The sequence below is a fragment of the Anabrus simplex genome, chromosome 12, assembly GCF_040414725.1.
Source record: "Anabrus simplex isolate iqAnaSimp1 chromosome 12, ASM4041472v1, whole genome shotgun sequence".
In the NCBI taxonomy this organism is placed as follows: Eukaryota; Metazoa; Arthropoda; class Insecta; order Orthoptera; family Tettigoniidae; genus Anabrus; species Anabrus simplex.
The window spans coordinates 76,079,180-76,097,262 of NC_090276.1; the positions used below are offsets into that span (position 1 = coordinate 76,079,180).

General features: G+C 38.2%; 1 protein-coding gene across 4 annotated transcripts in view; it reads right to left on the reverse strand.

Annotated features, from left to right (window-relative positions):
• The window catches only part of LOC136884534 (uncharacterized), a 124,253-nt gene that overhangs the window by 90,463 nt on the left and 15,707 nt on the right, over nucleotides 1-18,083 (reverse strand). For all 4 annotated transcript variants that reach the window (XM_067156780.2, XM_067156776.2, XM_067156777.2 and 1 more), the window contains exon 3: nucleotides 7,625-8,317. In XM_067156780.2, the coding sequence (XP_067012881.2) occupies nucleotides 7,625-8,317 (693 nt within the window). The remainder of the gene's footprint in view (nucleotides 1-7,624; nucleotides 8,318-18,083) is intronic.

The window sequence follows — 18,083 nt, forward strand, 5'->3', positions numbered from 1 at the left end:
AAAACTACAGTTGCTCCTCGACCATCTGGACTTCGAGACACTCAGGTCCTTCCAGAGGTTCAAGACCAGCTCGGAAGATGGTGGCACCATAAGTAGACTTTCTGACCCACAATGCATCAGAGTCAATTCCACCCCAGGGAGAGGTATCCATCACAACTGAAGAGCTGAGGTGATGTTGAAACCTGATTTTCTTTCATGAATAAACTTTTTTTTTTAAACAGTTATTGCTCCATTATACTTATTTGCTTCCCTCTCACCTGTAACCATTCAGATAGTGACCGGTCACCACCTGGGCTGAGTCTTATGTAGAGCTAGTCGTCAAATTAAGCTTTTATGGTTACAATATATATATATAATAAGGAATCCCAATAACCTATATATACAAATTGTTTAACACTTTTTACAGTATATTCATGAACAATTTTTGTCCTACTAGATTTGTAATCTGTCCCAATGTGCAGTGGGAATAAGAATACTGTTAAGAAATAATACTAATGTTTTACACTTCTTTTATGACCACATAGGATCACTTAAGTCAGTCCGTCGTTCAGGTCTCTTTGAAGGGATTGTTCGGGTTTTGCGGTCCTCCCAGTACTTCTTCAGACGCTCCGATCTTCGTGCCCTTTCCTCAGTTGAAAATATGCGTGTTGTTGGTTTGTTTTGTGTAAGGGTAAAGCGGAGGTTTGTATTCTTGAGTTTTGTATTCAATTTTATCTTATCTGTGGTGTTTTCTGTTGTAAGGCCTATTTCCTTCAGATCCTCTCTTACTTCTCTGATCTATTTACATCCTGTTGTGATATTTTTTGAGACGAGATTGTGTTGTACTAGTTGTTTCAGAAATCTCGAATCCTGCATCCTCATGATATGTCCAAAGAATCCCAGTCTCCTCTTACGCATAGTATCTGTAATGGGTTCTCGCTCTTTGTACACAACTTTGTTAGGTATTAACCGCCACTGGTATTTATTGTTGATGCAGGTTCTTCCAATCCTCCTTTCAATTTTCTGAAGTCTGTCAGTCTGATTGTTTATTCAGGTAAAAAAGTGTTTCTGCTGCATATGTAGCTTCTGGTTTTCTGTGTTGTAGTGTTTTATTTTTGTATTTATTGATACATTTCTTTTCGTAGATATCCCATGTTAATTTCTGTGCTTTAGCTAATCTATTTGTTCTAGTTTGGATTTAGATTTTTTCATTTAGGTTATGTGTTATTACTTCTCCAAGATATTGAAATTGAGTTACTATTTTGATTTTATTACCATTTATGGTAACTTCTTTTAGTTGTGTTGGTTTTTGGGGCATAATTTCTGTTTTTTTGAAATGATATTTTGAGGCCAATTTTATTTGCAATGTTTTGAAGTTCTGATATTTGGGTTTTCGCTTCTTTTATGTCCACTGCTAGTAATGCTAAATCGTCAGCAAAACCCAGGCAATTTGTTTTGATTTTTCGGCCAATGTTTATTTTGGGAGGACATTTCCCAAACCATTCCCTCATTAGCATTTCTAGAGCACAATTAAATAATAGTGGTGAGAGCCCATCTCCCGGCTGTAGTCCAGTTTTAATTTCAAATGTCTGATGTTCCACCCCTAAACCTCACTTTTGATTTGGTGTTGGTGAGAGTCAATTTTATCATGTTTATTAATTTGGGGTGTAGTCCAAGGTGTCTTAAAAATTTGAGCAGAGATTCTCTATGGATGCAATCTTAAGCTTTCTTGAAATCTACAAATATTATCGCCATATGTGTTTCTTCTGTTATAGTCCATTATCAACTTAAGACTCCTGATCTGATCAGGACAGCTCCTCCAGGGTCTGAAACCACCTTGATATTCTCCCAGTTATTTCTCAAGTTGTAAACTTATCCTATTAAGGATGATTATTGAAAATATTTTGTATGTTATGTCTAGGAGCGAGATTCCCCTGTAGTTATTAGGGTCGGTTTTGTCTCCCTTTTTGTGCAGTGGGTGAATGAGGGCTGTTGTCCAGTGTTCTGGTAGTTCTTCTTTAATCCAGATAGAGACAAGTTGATGGAGGGCAACTTTTGCTGATCTGCCTGCATATTTCCAGATTTCCGCAAAGGTCTGATCTTCTCCTGGCGCTTTGTAGTTTTTTAATCTATTCAGAGCTTGGTAGACTTCCTTTATTGTGGGGGGATTGATGTTCTCTGGTGGTGTTTTTATCAGGGTGTTGGTGTCCAAATGAAGGAGTTCTGTAGGTTCCTCACAATTTAAAAGCTTATTGAAATATTTAGCTAGAAGTTCTGCATTGTCGTTATTGTTATGAGCCAGCTTACCATTTTCATCCTTCATCAGTATGGTCGGGGGTTCATATTTTTGGAGCTGCTTTCTGAAGGTTTTGTAGTAGTCCCTTGATTGAGTTTTATTGAATCGTTCTTCAATTAATTGCAGTGTGTCCTTATGTTGTCTTTTTATTCTTCTTAAGACTTGGGTAGTTTCTTTTCTCTGTTTTACTAGATTTTGATAAGATATTTCTGTTTTTTGGGACTGATGTCTTTTCTCCACTGTTTCATCACATTCACTGTTCCACCATTGGTATTTTTTACGTGGTTTAATTGGAGCCAGGTCTTCTGCAATTTGTTTTTTTTTTTTTTTTTGCTAGGGGCTTTACGCCGCACCGACACAGATAGGTCTTATGTTGACGATGGGATAGAAAAGGCCTAGGAGTTGGAAGGAAGCGGCCGTGGCTTTAATTAAGGTACAGCCCCAGCATTTGCCTGGTGTAAAAATGGAAACCACGGAAAACCATCTTCAGGGCTGCCGATAGTGGGATTCAAACCTACTATCTCCCGGATACAAGCTCACAGCCGCACGCTCTGCAATTTGTTTAAGGTTGTGTACTAAGGCTTCAACTTTATCTGTGATTTATATTTTTTCAGTTGCTTTCTGGTGATTTTTGTTGTTGATTAGCTGGGTAGGATCTATTCTTCTTTTAGTTTTAAGGGCTTGCTTTTGTTGTCTCCTCTGTGGAGTGAGTTTAATTTTAATTACGTAGTGATCTGAACCTGTGTCTATTCCTCGGAGGACTTTGATGTTATAGATATCTTTGTGGAGGTATTCTCCATGCAGATGTGATCCAGTTGCCACTCTCCTTTAGTGTAGTCAGGATGTTTCCATGTTTTGAGTTTTTGAGGTTTCCTCTTAAAACATGTAGATTTTGAGATTAAATTATGGTTTCTACACAGGTCATAATAATGAAAATCCACAACCTGTTTCCAGTCATTCGACTGGGTCAGGAATGGAATCAATGAAGCCCCCATCTAGTCATCATCATCATCCTAAACCAGCTCCAGTTTCCCGAGTGTGGTAAATGAGCCTCCTCCATCTCATCCTGTTTTTGTACCATTCTTCCTCCACCAACTTGTCCCAATCATGACCTCTCAGCAGTACATCGTTCTTAACTAAATCTAACCATTTCCTTTGTGGCCTTCCCATGGGTCATCTTCCTTCTACTTTTCTGTCAAATGCCTTCCTTGCAGTTCTGTTTACTGGCATCCTCTTCATGTGCCCAAACCACTTCAGTCTTGATATCTGAATCTTATTGAGGAGAGAATCATCTATTCCTACTTCTCTAATTTTCTCATTCCTAATCTTGTCTTTCCTGGTTTTCTGGATCATAGTGCATAGGAATTTCATTTCAGCTGCCTGAAGTTTGGAATTATCTCTATTGGTCAGTGTTGTGGTTTCGAGACTGTATGTAAGAATTGGTGTATTATAGACTTGTACAATGGCATTTTTGTTTTCATAAGTATTTGCTCATCCCACAGCAGATGTCTTACCTGGTGGTAAAATTGTGTTGCCTTATTGATTCGATTGTTCACCTCATGTTTTGCTAGGTTGTCATTTGATATAACGCTACCCAAGTATTTAAAAATTGGAACGCTGTCCAGTTGAACTTCATTTAACATGACTATTGGTTCTGCTCCTTCCCCATACACTTTCATCACCACAGTCTTGGTCTTGCTGATGTTTAAACCATATTTCTTAAACTCCTCATTCCAGCTTTGTATTCTCTCTCCCAATTCCTCTTCTGAGTCACTCCAGATCACAACATCATCTGCAAATGTGAAGGCTTTGATATCTCCATGTTTTTTCCTTTTAATAGATTTCATTACTACATCCATTACAATAATAAATAGAAGTGGTGACAATGAGCTGCCCTGCTGCACTCCTCTCTTTGTTTCAAATCAGTCTGACAAACCACATCCTACTTGAATACAGCTTCTGTTCCCACTATACAACATTTTCACTTTGTCTATGAGGCTGTCTCACACTTGACGTTCTTTCATGCATTGCCAAATTCTTTCCCTTGGTACACTATCGTATGCTTTCTCAATGTCCAAAAATATTAGAAATAAAGGCTTGTTCTTCTCCCAGTATTTTTCCATTAGCATCCTAATTGCAAATATAAGGTCTGTAGTTGACCTTCCTGGTCTGAAACCATACTGCTCTTCTTCCAAAATTGGTTCAACAATATCTCTGATTCTGGTCTCTATTATTTTTTCCAATATTTTCAGGACGTGAGACAGTAGTGTGATACCACGGTAATTAGTACATTTTCGTCGGCTTCCTTTCTTGAACAGAGGTACAATGATGCTCATCTTCCAGTCCTCAGGAATAGTATTTTCCTCCCATACCTTGTTGAGCAGTCTGTAGAGCCACTGGATTCCTGGAATTCCTGCTGCTTTCAGCATATCTGCACTTAGCTCGTCTATGCCCACTGCCTTTCCTTTCTTCATGCTCTTGAACGCATTTTCAACCTCAAGCCATGTAATTGGTGGTTCAGTTGTGGTTCCTCGACTTGGCTCTCCTCTATCTGTTGTTATGTTTCCTGCATCTCCACTCAGCAGGTTTTTGAAATAGATCTTGAGTTCTTGTTTAATTTCTCCCTCTTCTTGTGCCAGAGTTCCATCACCACGTTCTATTGCCTTTATGGTCTCTTGATCCCTTCGCTTGTTTTTCACCACTCTATAGCAATTTCATATTTCCTCTACTGTCCTCTTCCAGTTTGTCTGCAAACTCATTCCATTTCTTCTCTTTTTCTTCACTTACAATGTTCTTTACAGCAAGTTTCTTGTTCCTGTATGCTCCTTGAAGTCTTTGTATTTCTTGTTCATTTCGTTTTTGTCCCTGTTTTTGTTTTTCCTCGTCCAGTGCCTTCTTTATTTGGTTTCTTTCTTTCACCACTGTTTTCACTATCATTCCACCATGGTGTCTCCTTTTTTCTTTTGATTGAACTTGTAACTCCACATAGGTTTTTGGCTTCTCCCACAAAGGTGTCTTTGAAGGCCTTCCACTCTTCATTAATGCTGGTTACTTCACCTTTTGGCAAACTCTGTTGAATCCTTAGTTTGTATTCTTCCTTTATTTGGACTTCTTGCAACTTCCAAGTTTTAACCCTTGGTTTTTTCATAATAATTTTCTGCGTTTCATTAGTCTTATGTTTGAAGTCTGCTACCAACAATCTGTGGTCACTGTTCATGCTTTCACTAGGGATCACCTTTACATCTGTGATGTACCTGCCACCATCTTTATTCGTGATTACGTAGTCAACCAATGTTCTATACTGGCCATCCCAACTGTACCTTGTTATTCTGTGACTGTCTCTTTTTTTTGAAGAATGTATTTTTGATTATAAGATCATTTCTTCTGCACAGATCTAACAGTTGTTCTCCTTCTGGGTTCCTTTGTCCAAATCCATGTAGACCAATGATGTTCTCGTACCCAAGTCTGTCTACCCCAACTTGCGCATTTAGATCTCCAATAATAATAATAATAATAATAATAATAATAATAATAATAATAATAATAATAATAATAATAATAATAATAATAATAATAATAATAATAATAATAATAATAATAATAATATTTTACTCATTAACTGTCTTCCACGTCTTGCCAAAATTTCTCTTTGTCTTCCTCACTGCAGCCTGTCTGTGGGGCATACACTTGTATGACTGTGTACTTAGTGTTCTCCAGTTTCATGAACATTTTAATGATTCTATCACTTTTGCAGATAACTTCAGCTGTAGCATCAGTCCCTTCGTTAATTAAGAATCCAACACCATTTTTCGCTACCTTCTCCTGTCCACTCCAGTATAATTTATATCCTCCACGAAATGTCTTACTTCCAATCCCTTTCCATTTGGTCTCGATCCCAATATTGATATTTTTCTTCTATCCATCATGTCTAGGAGTTCTTCTACCTTTCCAGTTAATGATAGAATGTTCATAGTTACAATTCGATATTTGGGTCTCTTTTATTTGGGGTTTCCTTTCAGAACAATATACCGTCAGCCTTACTGTCATCATACTTTACAATTGTCTGAGAGGACATATCAGTCTGGTCTATAATCTTCTTTCTGAGGCTCTTTTTCTTATTGAAAGCGACTGTACTCTATACTCTCCTGCTGACTTGCTAGGCCTAATGCATAAGAGGATTTTCTTTCAGGGTTTACTCCCTTAACCTTTGAGGATGCCTTCCTCGTCCTACAAGGCAGTAGGTTCCATCTGTACACCCCAGAAGGATGGGTTGCCTCTTCCGCCATCTCCACCATACCAAAGTCCATCTTCTCCACCGTAGATGCCGTTGAGGTCTTCGCCCATAACCCAGGGCAAGGGCCCTCCATATTTATGACCCCTGGAGAGAGGGTGTCCCAGTATTTTAAAACCCCCAGGAATTGGGCTCCCTGTTGGTCCGCAGGTTGTATTGGTTATTTCAACCAGCCCTACATACTGTAAGGGCCCCCTATCCACCACCTGGGGACGCGCTCTGTAGGGGTCAGGTTCCCCTGGTTACTTATTGGAAGTTAACCCCACCCACAAGGAGTGACGATAAGAATTGTGCTGGCTGCCGAAGCCTGTCACACTCCTCTGGGGCAATGATTAACGACTGACAGATGAAATGAAAGATGACTGAAAACCGGAGTACCCAGAGAAAAACCTGCCCCACCTTCGCTTGGTCCAGCACAAATCTCACATGGAGTGACCGGGATTTGAACCACGGAAGCCAGCGGTGAGAGGCCAGCGCGCTGCCGCCTGAGCCACGGAGGCTTGAATACTAATAATCTTAAATATTTAATTTTTTTTGTTGGTCAAGTATTTCATACATAATACAAAACAAGAAATGAAATGAAGTTCAATACTACAAGAAAAGAATGAAAGAGGAACTTTAACAGAATTTAATGGGGTTTGAAGAAGAAAATCAATATAATAAATTACCCTTTATAGAAAAAGTTACAGCCCTTGGTAAAACCAAGTTCTAATACCTAAAAAACTTCATATTACTCTTTACTGGTCAGTGAAAACAAACTTGCTGATGGACATCAGGGTTCATGTAAAACTGGTATTTTAAAAATACAGTTAAATGGAATGAATATAAAGTGCTGAATAGACATTTTTCCGCCCTCCAGAAATCTGACTACCTCTGCCGGGTTTGAACCCACTATCTCGGGATCCAGAGGCCGACACTACCCCTGAACCATAGATGAGTTACAAACGATGATATTAGTGTTACTAGTTTTTTATAAACAGTACAGTGAACCAACATCAGTGTAAGTCTGACCAACAATATTCATAACAAGAATGATGTCTTACTCTAACAGCACTTACCTCTTGCATGAACGGGATGTTAGGCACAGTAGGAGCCTGGCTGTCATAAATCTGTGTCCTTTTTGTCTTCATTTTGTACGGAAATGAATCCAGACTTTTGCATGCTCTGGTCAGGCTAAAATCACTTTTCCGGTAAACTGTCTGGATGTCTGTAAGTCTAAGTCGTGGGTAACGTTTCTTGAGGTAAGACATGGCGAGCGGATACACATCTTTGTTGTTCTTTTTCTCTTCAAAGAAATATTTTGTTGGATTAGGAAATATTTCTAAAAATTCTTCAACCTTAAATTCCTTTGTGTATTTTTCCTGCAATTCTTGAATTTCTCTCCGTTTCAAGTATTCTTTCAAGGTGGGATAATTGTGATATTCCATAGCCTGGGCAACAAACTCTTTCATGGCCTCCCTGTTGCCTCCCATCATTTCACACTGCTGTCGAAGGTACGTCGGATCGGCGTTGGGGAGGATGGCTACTAGATACTGGTATTGAGTTTCGCGACTTGCTGGCGACATGGGCCGGTCCTCTTCCACTGTCACCGTGCGGCGGCGGTAGTCTGTCTGCAGTAGGTGGCTAATGGTATCGTTCAACCAGTCCGCTCTATCCTCGTACGGTATTTCGGCCAGGTATTCTGGGTCCATGTCTGGGAACATCCCCAGCAGCATTTGTTTCTCATTTTCTGGTATAGGTTTGTTCCCAACCTGGAAGGAACAACAAAATATTAATATACAACCTAAAATGAAAATTATCAGATGTCCTCAAATGTAATCATCTGTCGTTAGAAATCGACCATTTATAGTGTCCATTATTACATATTGTGACATTAAGTAATCGTTTTCATAAAATACACAAGCATTTCCCTTTGCTTTACTTAAGATTTTTTTTTTTCTTCTAGGGGCTTTACGTCGCACCGACACAGATAGGTCTTATGGCGACGATGGGATAGGAAAGGCCTAGGAGTAGGAAAGAAGCGGCCGTGGCCTTAATTAAGGTACAGCCCCAGCATTTGCCTGGTTTGCTTGGCGACTAACCAGCAATTTAAGCACAGCATACACATGCAAGGATATAAAATTTTCTTTGAATATTTTACACAGGTTGAAAATGTCTAAAATACGGAAGTGTGCAGCAAGTGATTCAAGTGGTTCCCTTTCATCGTTGAGCTGTAAATTAATCAGCTGCCAGGTTTTTAATATCGAACAACACTTAGTGCCTGGAAAGACTGGAAAATCTCTGCCGTCCAACGCACGACAATAAACATGAACAACGGTGCCTTGAGTCATGAAGATGGTAACATGAAATAAGTAAATATTAAGTGGAATGAATATTTTAGTATGTGATCAGAATGAGTAGTTCCACAATTTAACATGAGCATGAAACTATGTAAACGAATGACTAACATAAGGCAAATTACAAAAGATGATTTTACCTAATAATTGTGAAAAAATCTGGTAAGCTTATTATACAACCAGAAGACCTGATAACAGGTGAGGACTTCAACATGACATACCACAAATTCTGACTCTGTACTTTAGTCATTTTCTCACTATTTGAAACAAGAGAGAGGGGCAAAACTCAACCTACAGTCATGGATATGTTAGGTGACCAGCAGCACTGACAGGTCAATGTTCACATTACACCAGGTGGTTACAGAACTTAGTAACTCTAAAACTCCAACTCCCCTTGAAAAGAAATGTGCTCCCACTAACTACAAGGTGGGCCAGTGTGCCAATTTGGGCTCATCAGTTGGTAACTAGCACACCTACTAAGACTCATGGGAGGCCACTGCACAGGCTGCTTGGAGCCACAGGCAGTGCCAATGCACTACAAGAGACTTGGTTTCTCTAAAAAAAAATTGGTGCCTGTTAGACCATCAGATGACATCACAATTATAAAATTAAGGAAAGATCCACCTATTCAATTTATTAACATTAAAACATGGGACTACTGTAGTTTTGACCGCTAAAGGTCATCTGCATCCATTATAACCAAAACGGACAAGTTAACAAGTTATATTGCGCCGTTCCTGCGTCCAGGATGGATGGCGTACAAGAAAACTCCACCTAGGGTCGGTGAGTATCTCAGGGTAGTCATCGCAGTATTTTAACGTGTGTCAAAAAAGAAAAACCCGGACTAGTAACTAAATATTTCATTGACTAACAAAAACAGTGATGGACATCTCCATCAAACGAGTCGTCGAGAGACCAAACATATTAAATTATGCAATATTTAAATCAAAATTATATATTATACTAAGTAGCTATGAATGACATCTCATAAGTATCTTACCATCATTTATTCATAAAAGGAAAATACGATGGACAAAATGTGTAAATATGGATTGAAGATTCAAAATTTATCAATTAGCTCAGCATTACAAACTTGAATCGTTCATACATAAAGCTTATGACCGTGTGTGTAGAAACAAGGTATGGGAAGCCTTACAGAGGAAAGGTGTCGAGGAACAGACCGTAGAAAGAGCAAAGGAGATGTACAATGGGAGTGTCAGTTGTGTGAAAATAGGAGGAGAGAGAACAGGCTGGTTTGAGCAAAAAGGTGGATTAAAACAAGGAAGTGCTCTATCACCTTTGCTCTTCATAGTAACAATGGACGAGATATTGACAAAAGTGGCAAGGAAATTGGAGAAGGAAAAATGAAAGTGATGATGTTTGCAGATGACCTGTTAGTCTGGGGAGAAAAGGAAGAGGATATCCAGGAACAGTTAGATACTTGGGTAGATGAGGTGGAACAATATGGAATGAAATTTAATTCCCAAAAGAGCAAGATAGTGATCACAACTAGAAAGGAGAGACCTACGAGAGGGATAATAGTTGGAGGGGAACAGCTTAGGAAGGTATGGTAGAAATAAGGAAATAATAGAGCATGGAAGACAAGCAGGAGCATTCCTGAAAAGTGTCAGAACCCTGGTTTGGAGCAAGGATGTCCCTCAGAAGCAAAAGGGTGATATACAGGATGTACCTATATACCTATTCTGATGTACGCAGCTGAGACTTGGGTAACGAGGCAGAGAGCCATGAATAGCATACAGGCAAGTGAAGTGAAATTTCTGAGAAGCAGGATAGGAGTGACAAGATGGGATAAGATGAGAAATGAGAAGGTTCAAGATATAGTAAAAGAAGAGCACTACAGAATAGGATAGAGGCATCTAGACTTAGATGGTATGGACACATGAAGAGAATGACAGAGGAAAGGATACCAAGGAGAATGCATGAAATGGAGATAACAGGTAAACGACCAAACGGAAGACCAAGAAACAGGTGGATAAAAGAAGTGGAAGAGTGTGTACAGAGAAGAGGTGAGGACTGGGCAAGAGTGACTAGGGAGAAGTGATGGGAAGACAAGAGGAGATGGAGAGGCTTATGTTCCAAGCAGACCTGGCCAATAGCTGGAAACTGCAGATGATGATGATCAGTAGGAATATCATACTGAAATACTCATTTAAATGAATAATGATTCATATTAGGATTTATCTTTGATGATCAACTCCTATCTCATTCACAGGTAATGCCCCATGTTATCATCTTACGGTACGATATGGATTTCCAACCACTGAAACATTGTTATTGCTTAATAAATACTATCGATCTGCGTCTGCATCAATACTTCATTCTCTCTCTTTCATTTCCATTATATCCTCGTAACATTATATTCATATTTCAATTCTTTCATTTTCATCCTCACATAACATCTCATATTTCACTTCATATCTCTTGCAATACTTCACAACATTTATCGTATATAACCTACATTGACGCATATCAATCTTCATATTTAACATCAACATGTCATATCTTTATATACATATCTAACCTCTTCTCACTCATTTATGACAACATATAACCTATATTCGTTAACATAATATCCTACATTTCATTTAAAATCCTATAGCATTCTACTCTCAAATACTGCACATATGTTACAGCATGATTCACTATGACTCAATATTGTACGCATTACACTATCATACTATTTAGTCACTTCCCTAACTAGAGATAGTCTTATTTTTTTATGAAGACTACCTATTTCCTTCATTATAACGACACTATTAGGTCACTCGCGAGAAAATATCTTAATTTGATTTGTTTCGAAGACATACGATTTACCATCTATTAATCAAATACAAGCAATCTACCATGTACAGAAACTAGCGATTAAATTCATATCTCTACGAAACTTATCTTTTCCTTTGGCCACTGGGATTATTTCTGGCTACCCTTCAGTAGCCTTGGTCAGCCTCGATGTTCTGCCACCAGTCACTGGGATGTTCTCGGGAATGCAGCTCTCCCGTGCCCGTCATATTGGCTGGATTTTCTATGAACAGTCGGCCCACATTTTTCTTACAGGTCCATGACATAATTGTCTTGCGCAATTTGAAGATACAAATTCACAGAAAAGATTAGTTGAAACATCTTGACATACGCAAAGCCTTCTAACATAACAATGATATCGAGAACCTGTTTAAATGGACGTTTATCTCTCTAATATTATGCAGACCTTCAATAGGTCCGCTTTTGCTTTATTTCTTCATATAGAATGTAATTGCTACTTAAGTTTATATAAATGGCGTTTTATAGTTGATTCTTTCTTCCAAGGCCTATTCTATACCTTCTTAACGCTTGGCTGATTGAATCTTGCAGTATTTCACATATTTAGCATGAATTTATTAATATTACTATTGTAATTAAACGTTGTTCTTGCATATAATTGCAATATATCCTTTTCTTCTGCTGCTATATCATTTTCAATGCTTTAACGAGTTACTTCTTTCTTGACCGAAGTTTGTCCGCTTTTCATCGATGTGTATTCATTTGTAATTTTTTATATTAGTGTTGGCGTTAACAATTCAAACAGTAATTTATCTTATGCACTGCCTCTATGATCATGACCATTACTCTTTCGCGCTACTCCATATTTCCTTACTATTCTATCACTTTATACACAATGTTTAATTTCACTAGCGGTAATCGCTTGCAATTCAACTAAACTAAATTGCTCTTAGAACAATGGAAATGGCACAATGTGATACATACATAAACACACATACATTTAAAATAAACGCATTAAAATTAAAGTCTGAACTGTTATGTATATATACGGAATAAAATATTATCTTGGCTAGTAAAATTCTAATGCAGTTGATTCTGAAGTCAGCTAGTTGAAAGATTAAGTTAAATATGACATGTTTGGTATTTAACAGATACTTTGCCTCATTTTATGTATAATTAAAACATGGCGTGCATGATGTCTGGAAAAATTATATATATATATACCTAACACGTTAAAAGGAAATTGAATTATATGTAGCACTGTTTGAGACTCACCCCCTCTAATTGCACTGCAGAATGTGTGTTATGTCCAAAACGCAATATTGAACATTCATTCAACAGAGACATACGGCTGGAAGGAGAAGGCACACGGATGTGGAGGAGTGGGAAGATGACTGAAGAGTGGTGAGAGCTAAATTTAAAGTTAGGGTTGTATTTATTGTATCAAGTAAGATGTTGGTTTGTCTGAAATCTCATTAAGATAAGGTTTAAGTATTGCTCTATACGAATAAAAATTTTCAATGACGTTTAGCAGAGCACCCTTGTCAGTTGCCTCTGTGGATCAGTGGTAGAATGTCGGCCTCTGGATCCCAAGATACAGGCTCAAACCCGGCAGAGGTAGTCTGATTTTTGAAAGGCGGAAGAGAGTCCGTTTGACACTATGTCGTATGATGTCGGCATGTAAAACATCTCTGGTGACACTTTTCATGTTTACCCAACAAAATGAATTGCATCTCAGCCACAGACACCCAAGAGAGATTCCGTTTACCCTGTGTGCCATTTAGTAGGCCTAGAGTAAAACTGAACGTCAAAATTGACAAGCAGACAGCCAGATGGCGACAAATTAAAAATATCTGCACACGGCAGCTGAGGCCATACAATTATTATTATTATTATTATTATTATTATTATTATCTACCTTAATGACGTCTGCCCTTCTTCAACTCTATCTAGAGATAATTTATCTAAAACCATTTCCCCTCTTACATTTAATAGTGACAAGATGTACCAAATTTCCAATATTTTCATTAAGACAACGCTGTTACTTTTCATAACACACATTCAGTTAACCAACAAAATAAGTTCTCAAAATCAGGGGTTTATAAACTTAAATGTAACAAATGCAAAGCCACATCTGTCAGAAGGGCAGAAGCTTTACGACACGTTATTTAGAACATATAGATTAAATAAAACGTAACAGATTTTCTGCCATGGGATGTCTGACTAATCATAAATTCACATCTACTGGACAGGACATTGACATTTTTAAGGTAACTGACAATGGTGCTGAGATTAACATCACTGAAAATTGTTTTATTCATTTAGAGCAATACTTCCAAACTCTTATCTTAACGAGATTTCAGAGAAACCTAACATCTTATTTGATACAATTATTCTGATTTACAATAAACACAGATGTGATCAAAATCTAAATACTCCATCTCTCTGTTGTTACCATTCTAGTAGAGGGTATACTTCTTCCCTTTACTTTCCATTTAGTTTCACTCAGTCCTAGAACTGATATTACCGAGCTCGATAGCTGCAGTCACGTAACTGCGGCCAGTATCCAGTATTCGGGAGATAGTAGGCTCGAACCCCACTATCGGCAGCCCTGAAGATGGTTTTCCGTGGTTTCCTATTTCACACCAGGCAAATGCTGGGGCTGCTTCCTTCCCAGTCCTAGCCCTTTCTTTCCTGTCCTATCATCGCCATAAGACATCTGTGTCGGTGCGACGTAAAGCCAATAGCAAAAAAAAAAAAAAAATTTTATTTTCCTTCTCTCCATTATGTCTACTACCTCATCACACTTCACAGTCAAGCCCAGTACAATAATTGTCCATGTGCGTTTTCATCTAGTTTCTTGCACACTTGCAAGGCGTGGCCTATCAATGGGCTGTAAATCGTCATACCCACAGTGGGTCTGCGGTCGATGTCCACACAGAATTATCTGTTTACATTCGAGGCTTGCATAACCTTCGAAAGCGATTGCAAGTACTCTTCAACTGACTTGTTAGACCTAATGTTAGGGTTATCTCCCTTAGCCTTTAGCAGACCCTTGGTACATTTGTAAGGCAGCAGTTTCCTGTTGAATTGATGCGTCTTTTCCTATACAAAGTTTTCAACAAGCAAGCAAAGTGTGAACTCTTTTCTCTGGACATAGTGGACAGCTTCAAATACTGAAGTATTACATTGGAGGATGAAAATTGGACAAAGAGATAAATACGCGAAATGAACGAGCCATCAAGTTCTGCTAGTGCGTGGCACAAGACATATCGGAAAAAGGACGTACCGATCAGGATCCAAGCAAATGAGACAGTGACAAGAAGAAAGAATTGGTGTCGAGGAGCTAAAGTGGAAGTGCAACGCTGAAAGTGCATTTGAAGGGAAATGGTGGAGAGACAGAGAGAACCTGGAACAACCGAGGGAGAAGTTTGGAATACAATGAAGGACCATCTTTAGAAGGAATCATGAGGTTACTGTGAAAACAAAGCAAGGTGTACTGAGCGTGTTATCAAAGCAAAAGGTGGTGCTACAAAATATTACAATCTTACTGGATTTGACCACTCAATTTTTTTTTTTTTTTTTTTAAAGATGAACAAAATGAAAGAATACAGAATTTTAAACATTCTTAATTCGTTTTTACAATTACTATACATACCTACTCATTTTGACATGAATTAGAGTAAAAACTCATTAACATGAACTTGCCCAAGATAATTTAAAACGAACAAAATTATGGCCATGCATTACCGTAGGTCTCCTCGGTTAACATGAATTTCATTTACCAAGAACTACAAACTTTCTCAGGTACCAGTGTCATTTTATCTGAATGCAAAGCACAGACACTATTCACTCTGCTAGGAATGCAAGAAACGCATGTAGTTGAAAATTAACTTTTGTTAAATCATATGGCTTTAGTCCGAATAGATCAACAACAGAATTGATATTTACAGTGCGAACAATAATGGAAATACATCTGGAAAGGAACAAGGAAATCATATTCGTATTTTTGGATTTGGAAAAAGCTTATGATACAGTTAACACGTTCAGTACCTGCTTCTGAGCGAGACACTTGAATGCCTGGACCAGCCATTTTCATGCCCAGCCCTCCTTACGTGCATTACTTAATAAAATTTACCATTACTCCTGAACTATAAATGTTAAAAACATGATACTTTGTGCTAACCTCTAGTAAATATTTAGGGTGTGATATCTGGTGTCACAGGTTCCAAAATACGTCTAATTTTATACAGCCTATCTGTACTTTTGGCATAATGATTACTGTCACTGTAGTGAAGAAAGGAAAGAATATGAAGGAAACGTATTCGGAACATTGTTTTAGAAAATATCGGGGTATGAAAAACAAGGTCTTCCGTCCAGTACATTTTTATATCAGGATTTTGGAATAATCGGTTTCCACGATTGCATGAACGAATTCTTCGTGAAAGGCCGGGGCGCCATGCCTATCACTTGACTCGCCTATAGATAGATTGGTCTGCTCACACACATACTGATAAAATTCGTCATTCATGAAAATACTCACCTAACTCAAAATATCCTGCTCATTTTCTGTTTGAACGTTTATACCTGAATTTTCTCTAAACGATGGAACAGGTGGACAATAACTAGGATGATATGTATCAGGCACTTCACTTTCCTTTATAGGCCTATTGGTTTCGGGAATCGGAAATTCCTCGTCACTCTCACTTCCACTATCTGAGTCTATTTCAGGAATCTGTTCATCACCAGAATAATCATTGTGAACAATATCTAATAATCTTCGGTAATAAACTTTCTTTTATAAGCCATTATATAGTACACACGACACGCACTCCATTGGAATTTCAAGTACCGTCTTGACACACGAGGAAGTGCTGAGATATTCCCGCTAAAACAGCTAAGATAAACATGAGTCCACTCAACGCGGGGGTTACCTTAAAAATGTCAACCAACTTCCTGCTACAACCAGTAACGCTGACTAAGGTGTAAGAATGCATAGATGACGAATATAAACAGCATTGCTTCACGCGGAACATTAAACGTCTTACGCCGTCCACGGCCCACACCATAGGAGCAAGCTTAAACGTCTTACGCCGTCCACGGTCCGCAATGAGTTAAAGAGAAAACATGTATGAGAATGCTTACGGAAAAGGAATGTACCAAAATCATTAATTAATAAGATAAAAATGTATCATGAGAGTAAAAGCGGTATACAAATGAGGAATGGTGACTGAAACATTTTCTACAAAAAAAAGTCTCAAACAAGGAAGTGCACTGTCGCCATTATTGTTTATTATATTGATGGATGAAATCATAAAACTTAAAAACAGAGTATCAGTAGTGATCAAGTGAATGCTTTGATATTTGCAGATGTGGTGATTTGGGGAAAGGGAGAAAAGGAAGTACAAAGGACACTGGACATTTGGAATGAAAATCTGAAGGAGTTTGGAATGGTAATTAGTAAAAAGAAAACTGTAGTCATGCACTGTGGAAAAGAGAAAAATTGAAGCCAAGTGAACATAGACGGAGAATGGTTAGAGAATCTAGAACAGTTTACATATCTGGGCAGCATTATTAATGGAAGCAATGAAATCAACCATGAAATTAATGACAGACTAAGTAAAGGTACAACATTTTATCAAGTCTGAGAGCTTTCATGGGATGACAAAGTACCCAAGAGAATGAAATTAGCATTATATAAACAGCATTTCATACCAATTGTTACATACGGACTATAAACGCTGGTAACTAAGAGACAAGATAGTAAGATCCAAGCTGTAGAAATGAAATTTTTAAGAACATTGGTTAAAAAGACAGAGATAGAATTCAAAATATTAAAATCAGAGAAGAGCTAAATATAGAACCATTAGTACAGAAGATACGGAAATCAAAACAGATGATTCGGTCATGTAAAAAGAATGGGAAAGGAATGGGTAGCAAGAAGGGAATTGGAAACAGAAGTTAAAGGAAAGAGACCAGTTGGAAGACTGAGAAGAAAGTGGATGGATCAGATTTGGAAGGACATTAGAGAAGCTGCACTGGATGTGGCGGAAGTAATGGAGCAGGAAAAGTGGAAGAACAGAAAGGAGTATAGGAGGCTTGTTAACCACACCCGGGCGACTGGAGTGGAACACTGATGGTTGTTGGTGCAATTAGATAAAAGAATTGTGAACATCAAGTCAAGAAATTGCTTGTATCCTTAGCTTACAAACTCATTTCAATAATCTTGCACATTACATTTAACGAAAGAACACAATTGTTTTTGTTTGAGGTAGCAGAGGATATGTACAGCCACCAGGAAATGTTAAGCCACTTGAATATTTTACAACGGTTTTGCTGCCACATCCAAAGTTAAGGGAAGCTATAAATACAGTTGGCTGTGAAGTGACAAGACACTTTCATT